This window comes from Malaclemys terrapin, chromosome 2 (genome assembly GCF_027887155.1).
Source record: "Malaclemys terrapin pileata isolate rMalTer1 chromosome 2, rMalTer1.hap1, whole genome shotgun sequence".
Classification (NCBI taxonomy): domain Eukaryota; kingdom Metazoa; phylum Chordata; order Testudines; family Emydidae; genus Malaclemys; species Malaclemys terrapin.
The window spans coordinates 118571648-118584069 of record NC_071506.1 but is presented as its reverse complement, the minus strand read 5'-3'; the positions used below and the strand labels follow the sequence as shown (position 1 = coordinate 118584069).

Below are 12422 nucleotides of genomic sequence, written 5' to 3'. Positions count from 1 at the left end.
GGTTTACTTAGTCCTGCCTCAGCAAGCCGGGAGAGATGGATTTGATGACCTCTCAAGCTCCCTTCCAGTCCTACACATATTTCTATGAATGACTCTTTCAGAAGAGGATCTCCTGAGGAATTCTGCAATTCCAGACTTTTTAAATGTGTGTCTATTCTAACATTTTGACTAGAACTGGTTGGGAAATGTTTTTTCCTTGGGATAAATTATTGACATTTTGTTGAAAAGATGAAAGCTGAAATGTTCTGGTTTTCAGTTACCGAAAACTGGGGGGGGGGGGGCGGGGAGGGGAAGAAAAGAAAAAAAAAAAAGAAAGAAAAGTTGATACTTTGCGCAAACATTTTCATTCAGTCAAGAAAATTATTTTCCATTGAAAAAAGTTTCGACCAGCCCTAATTTTGACACCATATGGGGTTGTGTTTGCTTGCAGGAACATAACCTGTAGGCAGCAGCTGCACCTAACAAATGACTCAGTCACAGTGAACAGACTTTACTAGTGGCATACATGGCTTTTTAAAAAGAACTGCACCACAGTTAAGCAGTATTTCTCCAAGATCTAACTGCTTAGGTCAGTTAAAATCTCGATGCTTTTATTTTGATTTTACTTGACCCCTTTTTACCCCTAGATCTCTGGGGAAATGACTTAGGTTGATGTATGCAGTGTAGTTGTAGCTTTGTCGATCCCAGGACAGAGACACAGAGAAGGTGGGAAGTTGATCCAATAAAAGATATAACTTCACCCACCTTGTCTCTCTAATACGTTGGTGTGTTTTTCCACAGTAGCTCCAAACATCAATACATCTTCTACAATGACCTAACATAAGTTTTTCCCACTTTCTTATGGAACATGCTTTAGGATGAAAAAATATCAAAGGTAAATGGGTGAGGTCTTTCTCGGGGGAGGGAGGGGGGAAAGAGAGTAATTAAGCTTGGCTAATAGTGAACTTTTGGTCCAGTTTTATTAGTCATTTTCCAGATATGACATTCAGTACACTGCGTCACTGTGTATCAGCCAGTTTACTTGTTAGTGCATCAAATTTAGATGTGTGGTAGTGTTCACCCTTGATTGTCTTGTTCAAGTTTCATAGAAGTTAGAAGGGAAATCCTAACACAGTCACACCTGTGGAATTCATTGCCAGTTTGTGGAATCATGGAGCCCTGACTCTGATCAATGGGGCAGTTCACACCTCTTAGAGCTATTGTTTCAAGCAATCTGCCAACTCAACATGGTACTGGTTTACATTCACCCCTGGAGTAGCAAATTATTCTATGTTAATGAAATGGGAAATCAATATTTACTACATAAAAGTGTAAGACAAGTGTCCTGATTAACAATCTACTCACTGGACTGACAATTCAGTGTAAAGACAATTTATTGTACAACAGCCAACTTCCACACTTCTCTTGCCAACTTAATATTATGAACGGCAGCTTCTTTATATTATCACTGGGCACATCCCACACAAAGTAAAGCAGTGAACGGCCTCTCCAACCACGTTTTAATAAAGAGGGTAATCTGATACAAATTAGATGAGGGATTTTCCATGTCAGCTCTACACTTCAGTGTTTCGTTGAGCTTTCAGAAATGCGTTAGGGTTGAAAAAAGCATCAGTAAGGAAAGAAATGTAGTGGTATTGTCTCTTCAGCAATCAAACCTGTAATAGTCAAGGACTAAGAACTACCTAGACCTTTTGCATGATTCTTTGGCATTTTGCTACTGTAGACAGACTGGCTGTAATATTAAATCTAAACCAAAAGGAAGGTTCAAAAGGCAACCAGGAAGCCCAATAGGCTCAGGGTGACCATACATCCCGTTTTGGCCAGGACAGTCCCTTTTATTAGCCATGATCAGTTGGCAAGAACAAAACATGACAAATGCCCACTTTTATTTAAAAAAAAAAAAAAAAAGGTGTGGTGTGGTGAGGAGGAATATAAGCAGAGATGACAGCCCTGTGCAAGGGGGAGGCAGGGTTTGAGTGGTCAGTGATAGTCCCACCGGGGGGGAGGGGTGGGGAAGGGAGCTCGGGCAAGCAGCTGGGGCCAGCCCCAGGGGGAGGGGGGCAGCCTTGGGCAAGTGGTTTGGGGGGAGCTTGGGCCAGCTCCACATGGTGTTCTGTTTTCCCCTTGCGAAATATGGTCACCCTAAATAGGCTAGCATAACTGGGTATTAATTCCCTAGAAACATACAGTACAGAAATAAGGTGGAGTGAGGAAGGGTATATTTAATTCCTACAGAATTAATTTTCGAGTAGCAAGTTCCTTAGGAGAGGGCATTGTCAAGGAAATCAGTGACCAGCAGAAGTTAATGGCCTGAGGCCAAATTCCCACCATGGAGGCCAAATTCACATTAAACTCCCAGGAAATGACCTAGGTCTCAATAATGATTGCTTAATTCAAATTCTAAGCAGGAGCAGAAAATGCTAGTAGAACTGAACCGTCACACAGTTTCAAAGAATGTGAGCATATTCTATTTTCACTGTTTTATTTTATTGGGAATTGATTTCTTTCAGGAACAGGAGAGCTCTTAATATGCTTACTGTAAGTGCATTTGTATTATACATATTGAAAAAAAGTTCCATGAGGAAAACATAGCTAATGCGAACTTAAGTTAGCAACTCCACAGTCCCAAGATCCACTCTGACCACGTATCAAGCTGGCCCCATTCAACAAATGCCAGCAGCTGCAGAAAAGTAGTACCACCACCTCAGAAGAACTTTACCTGAAAAGCCAGCTGCTGAGTGACACAGACAAGCATCTTATGTGATCCTAGTCAATTTCACTCAACAGCAACCATTAGGTAAAAGCACTTTATATGCAATGCTATTCTTTTCCTCTGCAGCTGTCAGTCTCACTCTTTTAGGGTGACCAGATGTCCCGATTTTATAGGGACAGTCCTGATATTTGAGGATTTGTCTTCTATGAGTGCCTATCGCCCCCCACCTCTGTCCCGATTTTTCACACTTGCTCTCTGGTCACCCTACACTCTTTGAGAAGGAGAGAGACACAAAGAAGTCACAAAAGGACAGATCCCCTCTTTCCCCAGGGCCCCTCCCCTCAAACTGATAAACACCCTATACTTTTAAACAGTGTTTGATAAGATCATATTACATTCTTATGACCTGAATAAAACAAAATTATTTTGACCTTATGAAGTTTTTACACTAAAAGCAAGTAACATCAGTATTTAAAGATACTGTGCATTATACTTGAAGATTTCCATCATATAAAGAAAAGTCAGTTACTCATCAAGTTTTCTTTTAAGTGATCAAATGTATTAATATCAGAAGTAACAAAATTTGTCTGAAACCATCTGATACCGAAGCAAGAACCGTAGATGCTTTCAGCATAACAGAAACAATACTCATGCAAATATCTTATCTTCTTGTTAGTGCTTTAAAAGACTTGGTACAGTGCCAGAAAGTTAATTGCTTTTGAATGCTATAGGTTGCTTTTCAATGTATTTCCTTGATATGCAATGACTAGAGCTGGTTGCATTGCATGTGTAATTAACATTCGCTGGAAATGATGTCCTCTTTCTATTCACAAATTGGTCCAGATTTCTACTAACACACATGGCAGATTTGCAAACATTTTCACAACTACCCAGTACGATCTCCAAATACTGACACACCATTAATGACGACCCAACAAATGCGATTATGGCCTCTGTAATTTCTTAAGTTGCTTCCTTTCTAAAAGAAATGAACCTCCACAATTTTTCCTACCCTCCCACCAAAAAAAAAAATAATGCACAAAATTGCTTCCATATCCACTGTCTTAGTTCTGAAAATCCTATTCTGTTCTCTAACCTGGATTCCTACTTAATAGCATATGGGCTACTATTATTTTTAAGGGAGTAATAATACTCAGGGTCTGATTTTTAAGAGGCACTGAGAACGTGCAGCTCTCATTGACTAAAATCTGCACCTCAGACGGGAAAAACAGGCTCATGGTCTATGTTCTTACTACACAAAATTGTGTTAAAAAATGATTTTTATAATTTCAGAAACATGTTCTTGTCACTCTTTTCAGTGGCAATTAAGAAACATCAAGTGTCATGTTGGAATCTCTCCAAGGTATGAGAAACAAAATACTCTAAAAATATGCACTGAAAGCATCAGCCGGAATATTACTCTGATCTGAGAGAAAAAGCAGTGCTGCATTTCCTTCCGTAGGTACCAGGCCCTTTCAACTACTTCTGTTTCTCTACATAACTAGTTAGCAGGAAGTGGCTGAAACCCCCCGCACCTCTCCTCAACATAAACAGTGAACGCTAGAAGAAAGAGTTGGTCGCCATCCAAGTATTCTTATGAAATACGTTTTGATTACTTCAAGATTATGATTTCCTAGATACCATCAATTCAAAGATTCGGAATGTTAAACCCCGGGTCAGTTCAACTAACTTTCAGGACAGTTATATAGCCAGTGGATATTTAAAATAAAATTAAATTGAATTTAAAAAGCCTGAAAATGGGACACAGCAGCTTCACATAGCTACATTCCTCCTACAAGAAGCATAAGACCATAGGAATTGACATACTGGATCAGGCGTAATCCAGTACACTGTTTCCAGCAATGGCCAGGACCAGATGATTTAGAGGAAGGTGTAAGAACTCTACAGTAGGAAGACGTGCCATAATCTGCACCCCACAGAGGTGGTCTCCCTGTCTCTAAAATGTAGAGATTGGCTAAGGCTCTCTCTCTACCAGAAATGCTACAGCAACACAGCTGCACAGCAGCAGCTGCACTGCTGTGGGGCTGTTTTTCCATCACTGCAGTAAAGTCAACTCTCTGAGAGGTGGTTGCTAGGTCAACAGAACAATTTTTCCATCAATCAAGCAGAGTGTACGCCCGGGCTTAGGTTGGCTTAATTACATCACACAAGGTGTTAATTTTTTCATCGTCCTGGAGGAATTAATTTCAGCAATTTCTGTTAAGCTGACCTAACTTTGCAGCATAGACCAGCCCTGAAGCACAAGGTTTAATATCCCTTCCAAAAATTTTGCCTTAATTATAACAACACTGGATATTCCTGGTAGCAAAGCAGCCATGCCAAGTAGGAAAGCACTTTTTTTTAATTATTATTAAAAGGACCTATTTTTCTGTTACCTCAATATAAATCAGGAGTAATTCCCCTTAAACCAACAGATTTAAACCTACATTGGTGTAAAACTGGTGAAAGATCAGAATCAGGTCCTTTAACATATTCCAAAACAACATTAGTACTGAATTAAAAAAACCCAAAACTTACAAATTCTGTGAGGGTGAATCAGCAGCAGGAATGCACAGATATTTCACTCCCTGTATAAAGTAGTAAACAGGCATGAGAACACAACATTAAGAAAAAAGCATAATGGTCACAGATCAATGGGCAAATTCTGCTCTAGTATTTGTGCAGCTCCATTGATTATGAAAGAATTGTAGTATTGTAAGTAACTGCAGATTTTGTCTCATCTGCCCAGATTTAAAAAGACAAGGTGGGTGAGGTAATATCTTTTATTGGACCAACTCCTGTTGGTGAGAGAGACAAGTTTTCAAGCTTATACAGAGCTCTTCTTCAGCTCTGTGTAAGCTTCCATATGAGGAGAGATTAAAAAGACTGGGACTGTTCAGTTTGGAAAAGAGATGACTAAGGGCGGATATGACAGACATCTATAAAATCATGACTGGTGTGGAGAAAGTGAATAAGGAAGTGTTATTTACCCCTTCACATAGCACAAGAACCAGGGGTCACCCAATGAAATTAATAGGCAACAGGTTTAAAACAAACACAAGAAAGTACTTCTTCACACTATGCACAGTCAACCTGTGGAACTCATTGACAGGGGATGTTGTGAAAGCCCAATGTATAACTGGGTTCAAAAAAGGATTATACACATTCAGGGAGGATAGGTCCATCAATGGCTATTAGCCAAGATGGTCAGGAATGCAACCCCAAGCTTGGGGGTCCCTAAGCCTCTGACTGCCAGATATTGGAATTGGAGAACAGGGGATGGATCACTCAATAATTGCCTGTTCTGTTCATTCCCTTTGAAGCATCTGGCATTGACCTCTGTCAGAAGACAGGATACCAGGCTAGATGGATGATTGGTCTGACCCAGTATGACCATTCTTATGTGATGAACCCACCCACCTTGTCTCTCTAATATTCTCGGACCAACGCTGTTACAACACCACTGCATACGGACTTAAAAAGTTGTTTTCAGAAATGTTTTGTTGCTAAGGAACAGACAGCTTAGTCATGTTTACACCAAAGAGCCTTAAGTGAATTCTTTAAACGGCAGCATCTTTATTAGAAAGGCGTAAAACTTTTGTTATATTCATCAGCTTAAACATGTTATTCTTGTTATGTTTCATTGGAAACTAGTCGCATCTTATACAGTTCTCACTTTGTCAAAATGAATGCTGAAAATGAAATTTGAGAAAAACTTTTTTCTCGTGCAGAATGCCACATTCAGTTGTTTTTCCCTTACATATTTAGCAACACAAAGGGCATTTTGGAAGAGGAATCGGTTATTTTTTGAAAGCGATGACTTTAAAACTCAGGCGTATCTTCCAATAAGAAGTCCTCACTTTATTAGTCAGCTATTATTGTAACGAATTATGTACCGAAATAAGGAACTGCAATATATATTCTTAGAAGAACTCTGATCTGAAAAGTCAAGTAGGCAATGCCTTTTCAGGAGTGTTTTACAAAAGACCACAGAAACAAGTTTAAAAAATGAGCTTGGACAATAAAGTGACAAAGTAATAGATAAATAACAAATAAAAAGAGCGATGACAATAGAAGTTAGTACTCCATACGAACATGCTGTAGTTTTAAATATACCTAGTAACTTCCCTCTCCAGGGACATCTCCAGGATCTCAGATGGTGATCAGGCTCATCATGACCTCCTCAAATATACACCTCTCCCCAGGCTATGATCTCCAACCCCACCTCTGGCTATTCCACACCTGAGCCAACAAACCACTGATGGTGCAACAGCTATGTTCTCCATCTGAAGAACCAGAGGTAGTACGTCAGAGCAAGCCAATGCATTCTTCACAGCCACTCCACTACCGCTTTCCAACCTCTTCCTGGCCCTTTGAGCCATCTGTGGATTGTCAACTTGTTTCCTCCTGAAGTGTGTCACAGAGTATAGCTGGTGAACTGTCAATGGTTCACTGACTAAGTGGCACAGCCAGAGTGTGGGGATTATTGGAAATGTGGAAGGCATAGACGGGGGAAATCATGACTTAGGGAGAGGGAAATATTTGAAGAGGGGTTTACAGTGAGAAAGCGCACAATCTCAGCTGAACTCCTGCAGAGTGGGAGCTGGTGATATTTCGGGAGGGTAAAGTGGGGAGAGTTGTGTGGACATGATAAAACATGGTTGTGGGGAAAAGAGATGAGATTCAGCTGGTGAACCATGGAGGCTGGACAGCTAAATGGCATCTCTGATATCTGTCAAAAAATGAAAACCGTTAAACATGGCAGCCACCCCCACTTGAATCAGGGCAAAGCAGCCCTAGTGTGCTTGCAAGGATAATAACCCTTACGGAGTCAAGATGGCTAGCAGAGATGCACTCAACTGGTGGTAGAACAATCTGCATATAAAACAACAGATTGCTAATATCATGGATTCTCCAGACTAGACAATGCTACAGTATAGATCTGGTATCATTACCTCCTTACAGAGGTATTCACCATGAAGCTTTAGCTTTGAACTTAAGAGGACTGCTCAAATGAGTAAATTTTATAGAATTAGACCCTACATTTGCTGAAGCTTGGCAATTTACCTTTTCAGGTCATATTAAATACTCTCTCCTTTGGACAATTCAGTACCAGGAGCCCAGTACTCATTATCTACCCTTCAACAAGGCAGAACACAGGAATGAAAAGAAGGGGGGAGGGGAGAGAGAGAAGGAAACATATTGAGGCCAGCATTGTACCATGCAATTAAGGTTCCAATCCTGCATCCCATACTCATTTAAGTAGTCCCACTGATTGCAGCAGTTATCACACATGCTGAATGCTTACAGTAGCTGAACTAAGAGGGGCTTTCAGAAAATGTTCACTTTAAAAGAAGAAGTACTGTCAGTTTTACAGCACACAGTGTTCTTTTCTGTCACAGCTGGCTGATTCCCATTCTGCATGATGCTAAGAGGGACGTGAATTCAGAGCTACCACAGAACCACACGTAAGCATGAAACTAGCCTACGAGAGACCACATATTGTGCTAAATAGCTCCTCCAAGGCCTGATCCTGGAAGGTACAACTCCCAATAAAGCCAATGGGAGTTGAGCACCTCTCATTGAGTGTATCACTTCTCAGGATCAGAAGTTTAGTCAGGTTAACTGGGCCATTCAACATATAAAGGTTCTGGAAGTCTAAGCTTTACCAATGCGTGACACCTTAGAGCATTTTGGAAGGTGGTGCTAATGAATTCCCCACCCCAGGCCTCCCAGGAAATCCCCCCCTCCTCCAATAGGAAAATGACAATTATGGGTGGGATCTCAAAAATGCTCAGTGTTGGCCTCTCTCTGTCCCACTGAAATCAACAGTAAAGCTCCCAATTACTTCAACTGGAGCACAGTTAGAACATTGCTGACCAACTTTTTAAAATCCTACCTTATAAACAAACAGATTTGATCCTAGATAGTTTAAAAATCTTAGAATCAAAAGCATTCATTTTAATTGCACGAATAAAATAGAGGGACTATACTGGTTGGTATTGGGCAGGTGTTTGTAAATGAAACACTTGGGCCACTGTCCAACAGAGATATTTATATGTCGCTGTTGATAACAAGACTTGCCACGCTGCATTCGCTTTTCTTCATGCACTTTTGATATTTTTACAAACTTAGTGCCCCCCCCCCTTTTTTTTTAAGATATTGGAAACAGGAAGTTATTTAATTTCTGAGCCCTCTTGTCTATGTGATAATTAAAAAAAAACATCCGAGATCGTAGTGTTCTTATGCAGTTATGCCCCAGAGACATCACTGTCTTTCCTGTGTATGTACAATGCAGATAACATCTAAGAATTGTCCCAAAGGGACTCTAAGAAAAGCAGAACAGTTTGTGTCAACGTAACAAGTAAATACTCTAGACTAAGATTTTCAGATGCTCATGGCTGGTTCATTAGTGTGCAACTATGCCATAGGCTTCACAATTTCAGTAGTTAGTGGCGTTTGCAATTTTAGAATCTTCAGCAAAGACCAAGCCAAAGGAGGAAGCAAAAACATCACTGAAGTGTCTGTTTCCTTGCTTGGGTATGTGCTCATCATGACAACACAGAGTCTGTGCCTGATCATAGATTGCTGAAGCCAATGGGATGACTCCCAATGCCTCTATGGGCCTTAGAGCCTTAGTGATTTATTCAGGAAGCTAGAATATTGCTAGAAAATGTTAAGAATAAACCCTACTATAAGATTTAACAGGATTTAAATTAATAATATTAACAAAGATGGGGCAGGCAAAGTAAACATTAAGTGTATGTGTATAACTCAGTATTTCTTTCAAAGGGAAACTTGCATTTTGTCATCTGGTAGAACAATAGATGGATTTTTCAGTGAAAAAAAGTGGATTTAGGTTCCAGCAGATCAGTTCCACTCATTAAATATTTGCCCTTCTCAAAAATGAAATGTTTTGTTTAGGTCAGAGATAAAACCTTATTACAAGAGTTGATGAAAAAGCAAATATTATTATAAATCCAATGTGAAGGAATGAATCCACATTAATTAATTACTGCTGCAGTTGGTATATTCACAATGAAATATTCCTTCAACTGATATCTTGCATGCCAACATTTTTCTTCTTCTTTCTCCCTCCAAACAAACCCGTCCCTGGATTAAATCAAACCAGCTTTTTCATCAAACTAAAATTAAATATTTTCTCGGAGTTATGAAAAATTACACACATACATTGCTGTAAATCAAATCGAATTCTATGCTCCAGCTGAAAAAAACCAAACCTTCAGCAGTTCACCACACAAGTTCAAGTGTTCGTACAAACTTCCTAGATCTGTACATAAGCAGAATAACCAACTACACCACAGTGCCTTTCTCATGGCCACTTCTAAATTCAATGCTATATATTCTCCAACTGTTATTTCTAACTCCTTAACATCACCCCACCCACAACCTACATTTTTTTAAGATGTTTTCTAAGGTTATCGATATTAGTTAGTTTTCGTATGATGCCAGAATCAATTGAGGTCATGCATGTTTCTTCCAGTGCAGTTAAAGATACATGATAGACTGGAGAGCCAATATACTAAAAGATCATTTTATTTTCAGTTTTCTATTTCAGCAGACAGAGTAACCACCAAAACTAGAATTTTGTCTCTTAGGCCCTGAAACTAAAGGCTACAGTTAAACCGATACAGTGAGAGCTAACAAAACCAGAACAAGTATTCTGATTTCAAGATTGTCAAAGCTGAAACAAGCGAGAGTTAAGTAAAATTTCTAAAATTCACTGTTATTTGTGAAACAATACTATGCTTGCACCATTTTGCCAAACATCGTAAAATAAAGCCAAACCCATTACACAGTATCTCTCAAGTTTTCAAAAATGAAAAACAAAATTTAAATATATATTTTATGTAGCCAGGGTTTACACTGAGAGCTAATAAAAACTTATCAACTGAAGAGCAAATATGTTATAACTTCTAATTATTTTGGTGTCATTATGTATAAGATCTGAACACTGCATACTTGTTTAATGTTTGGAATATTCAATGAAACTGTAATAAAATCTCTCTCTCATTTAGAATGTTATTAGCTTTTTTTTAAGTCTTCTATAAAGTATTAAATATAATCCAAAAATGTAATGCACAAGAAAAAAAGTACAGGAAAAACAATGAGCATCTTTTATGACCCAGTTTAATTTTTTTCTATTCTACTTATCTGTGGCTAATTTGAAATGAAAAAAAATAAGTGGATGTTATTTTCCTAACTTAATTTTATCAATCAAACTTAAAAAACAATTTGAACTTTCCTATGCAGAACAAGACTTTGCAGTAGCAAAATGATGCAATCACATCTAGTGCAGTTGAGATAGTAGGTTAGTATGTGAGAATGGGAAATCCAAACAGCACATTGCAGATTTCACCTTGACAAAAGCATTACCAAGAATCAGCTAATAGAAGCATGACAAAACATATATGTCTTGTTATTTCTTCAGGTTACAAACATAGGATAGTTAGTGAATTCAGAGTGTCTTTGATTTTAACAAAGAATGATGCTTGATTAACAAACTATAAATAAATAGTATTGTATGGTGTATTCAGACGTATAAAAAAAATCTAATAAAGTATTTGGGTGGTTTTGCTTTAACGTTTTTGAGTAATCTAGCAACACTCTGTCGAGGGAGGGAAAAGAGTTATAGAACTTAAAAAAAACAGACTCATAATGCATAGTAACACTCAAGATAGAGTTTGACTTCAATGCTCTATCCCCTTTGAGAGTTGTCCTCTGTTTTGTAACATCTCAATTTCTAGTCAATCAGTGATGGGAGAGAGAGAGAGAGAGAAATACGAACCCTGAGTTGTCCAAAAACACCACCACAATTTCTATTCTAAAATCATTATTTTTTAAAGATAAATGTTACATTTTTGGCATTAAACTTCTCGGTATTTAAATTTATGTAAAGATACCATCAACGACTTCCAAGAAATTCTTTTTTTTTCTTTTTTTTAAAAAACAACCAAAACCCCTCAGCTTAAATTTGTGAACCCAGATGCAAATAGGAAACCTCTAGCACCTGGCAAGTTCTTTCAGGTTAGTCAAAAGCCATGTGTTAATCTGACTTGTCACATCAACAGATGAGGATGGGAGTACTTATTTTTGTTCAGGGGCATTTCAGCAAAAAAGCTAAAGTGGGAAACAGCCAGCAGATAAGGTTTCCTCAAGGCAAACCAGCAAGAGGTTACCAAGAGTTTTGTCCAGTACAGCTACAGAACCACCTAACTGAAAACTAGTCAACCGTTGTTTGTCCTTTCAGTTACTTTCTGGAGCAGTTACAAATGCTGTTGATTTTATTAATGACTCATAGAAAACACATTTATGTTTCAGCAATAACCATTAATTGACCACATTGTAAAGTTATTTCATGTTTGCTTTTGAGAGCATCATAAATACATGAAATAGACTTATGGGAAATCTGATCTACTGAAGCTGGGAAGGTCCTGTAATATTTATTTTTAATAATAAAGTAGCCTTTTTATATTCACAGCACTTGATTACATAAGGGATCTCACAGCAATCTTATGAAGTATTTTCAGATTTTTTAAAAAAGTCATTAAGATCAGAAACAGCTATCTCTCTTTTTAGAAATGAAAAGTAACATACTTTCCACATCTTTTCCTAGGTGGAAGTTGAAGGGCTTATTGTGTTCCAGTGAATGTGGTATTCAGAAGACTGCAGTCAATGGGTCAATACT

At 38.5% G+C, this 12422-nt stretch overlaps 1 protein-coding gene across 2 annotated transcripts in view; it reads right to left on the bottom strand.

The window, feature by feature from the left end:
- The window catches only part of DUSP22 (dual specificity phosphatase 22), a 65540-nt gene that overhangs the window by 20303 nt on the left and 32815 nt on the right, over positions 1-12422 (bottom strand). For both annotated transcript variants that reach the window (XM_054018756.1, XM_054018757.1), the window contains exon 4: positions 5252-5301. In XM_054018756.1, coding sequence (XP_053874731.1) covers positions 5252-5301 — 50 coding nt within the window. The remainder of the gene's footprint in view (positions 1-5251; positions 5302-12422) is intronic.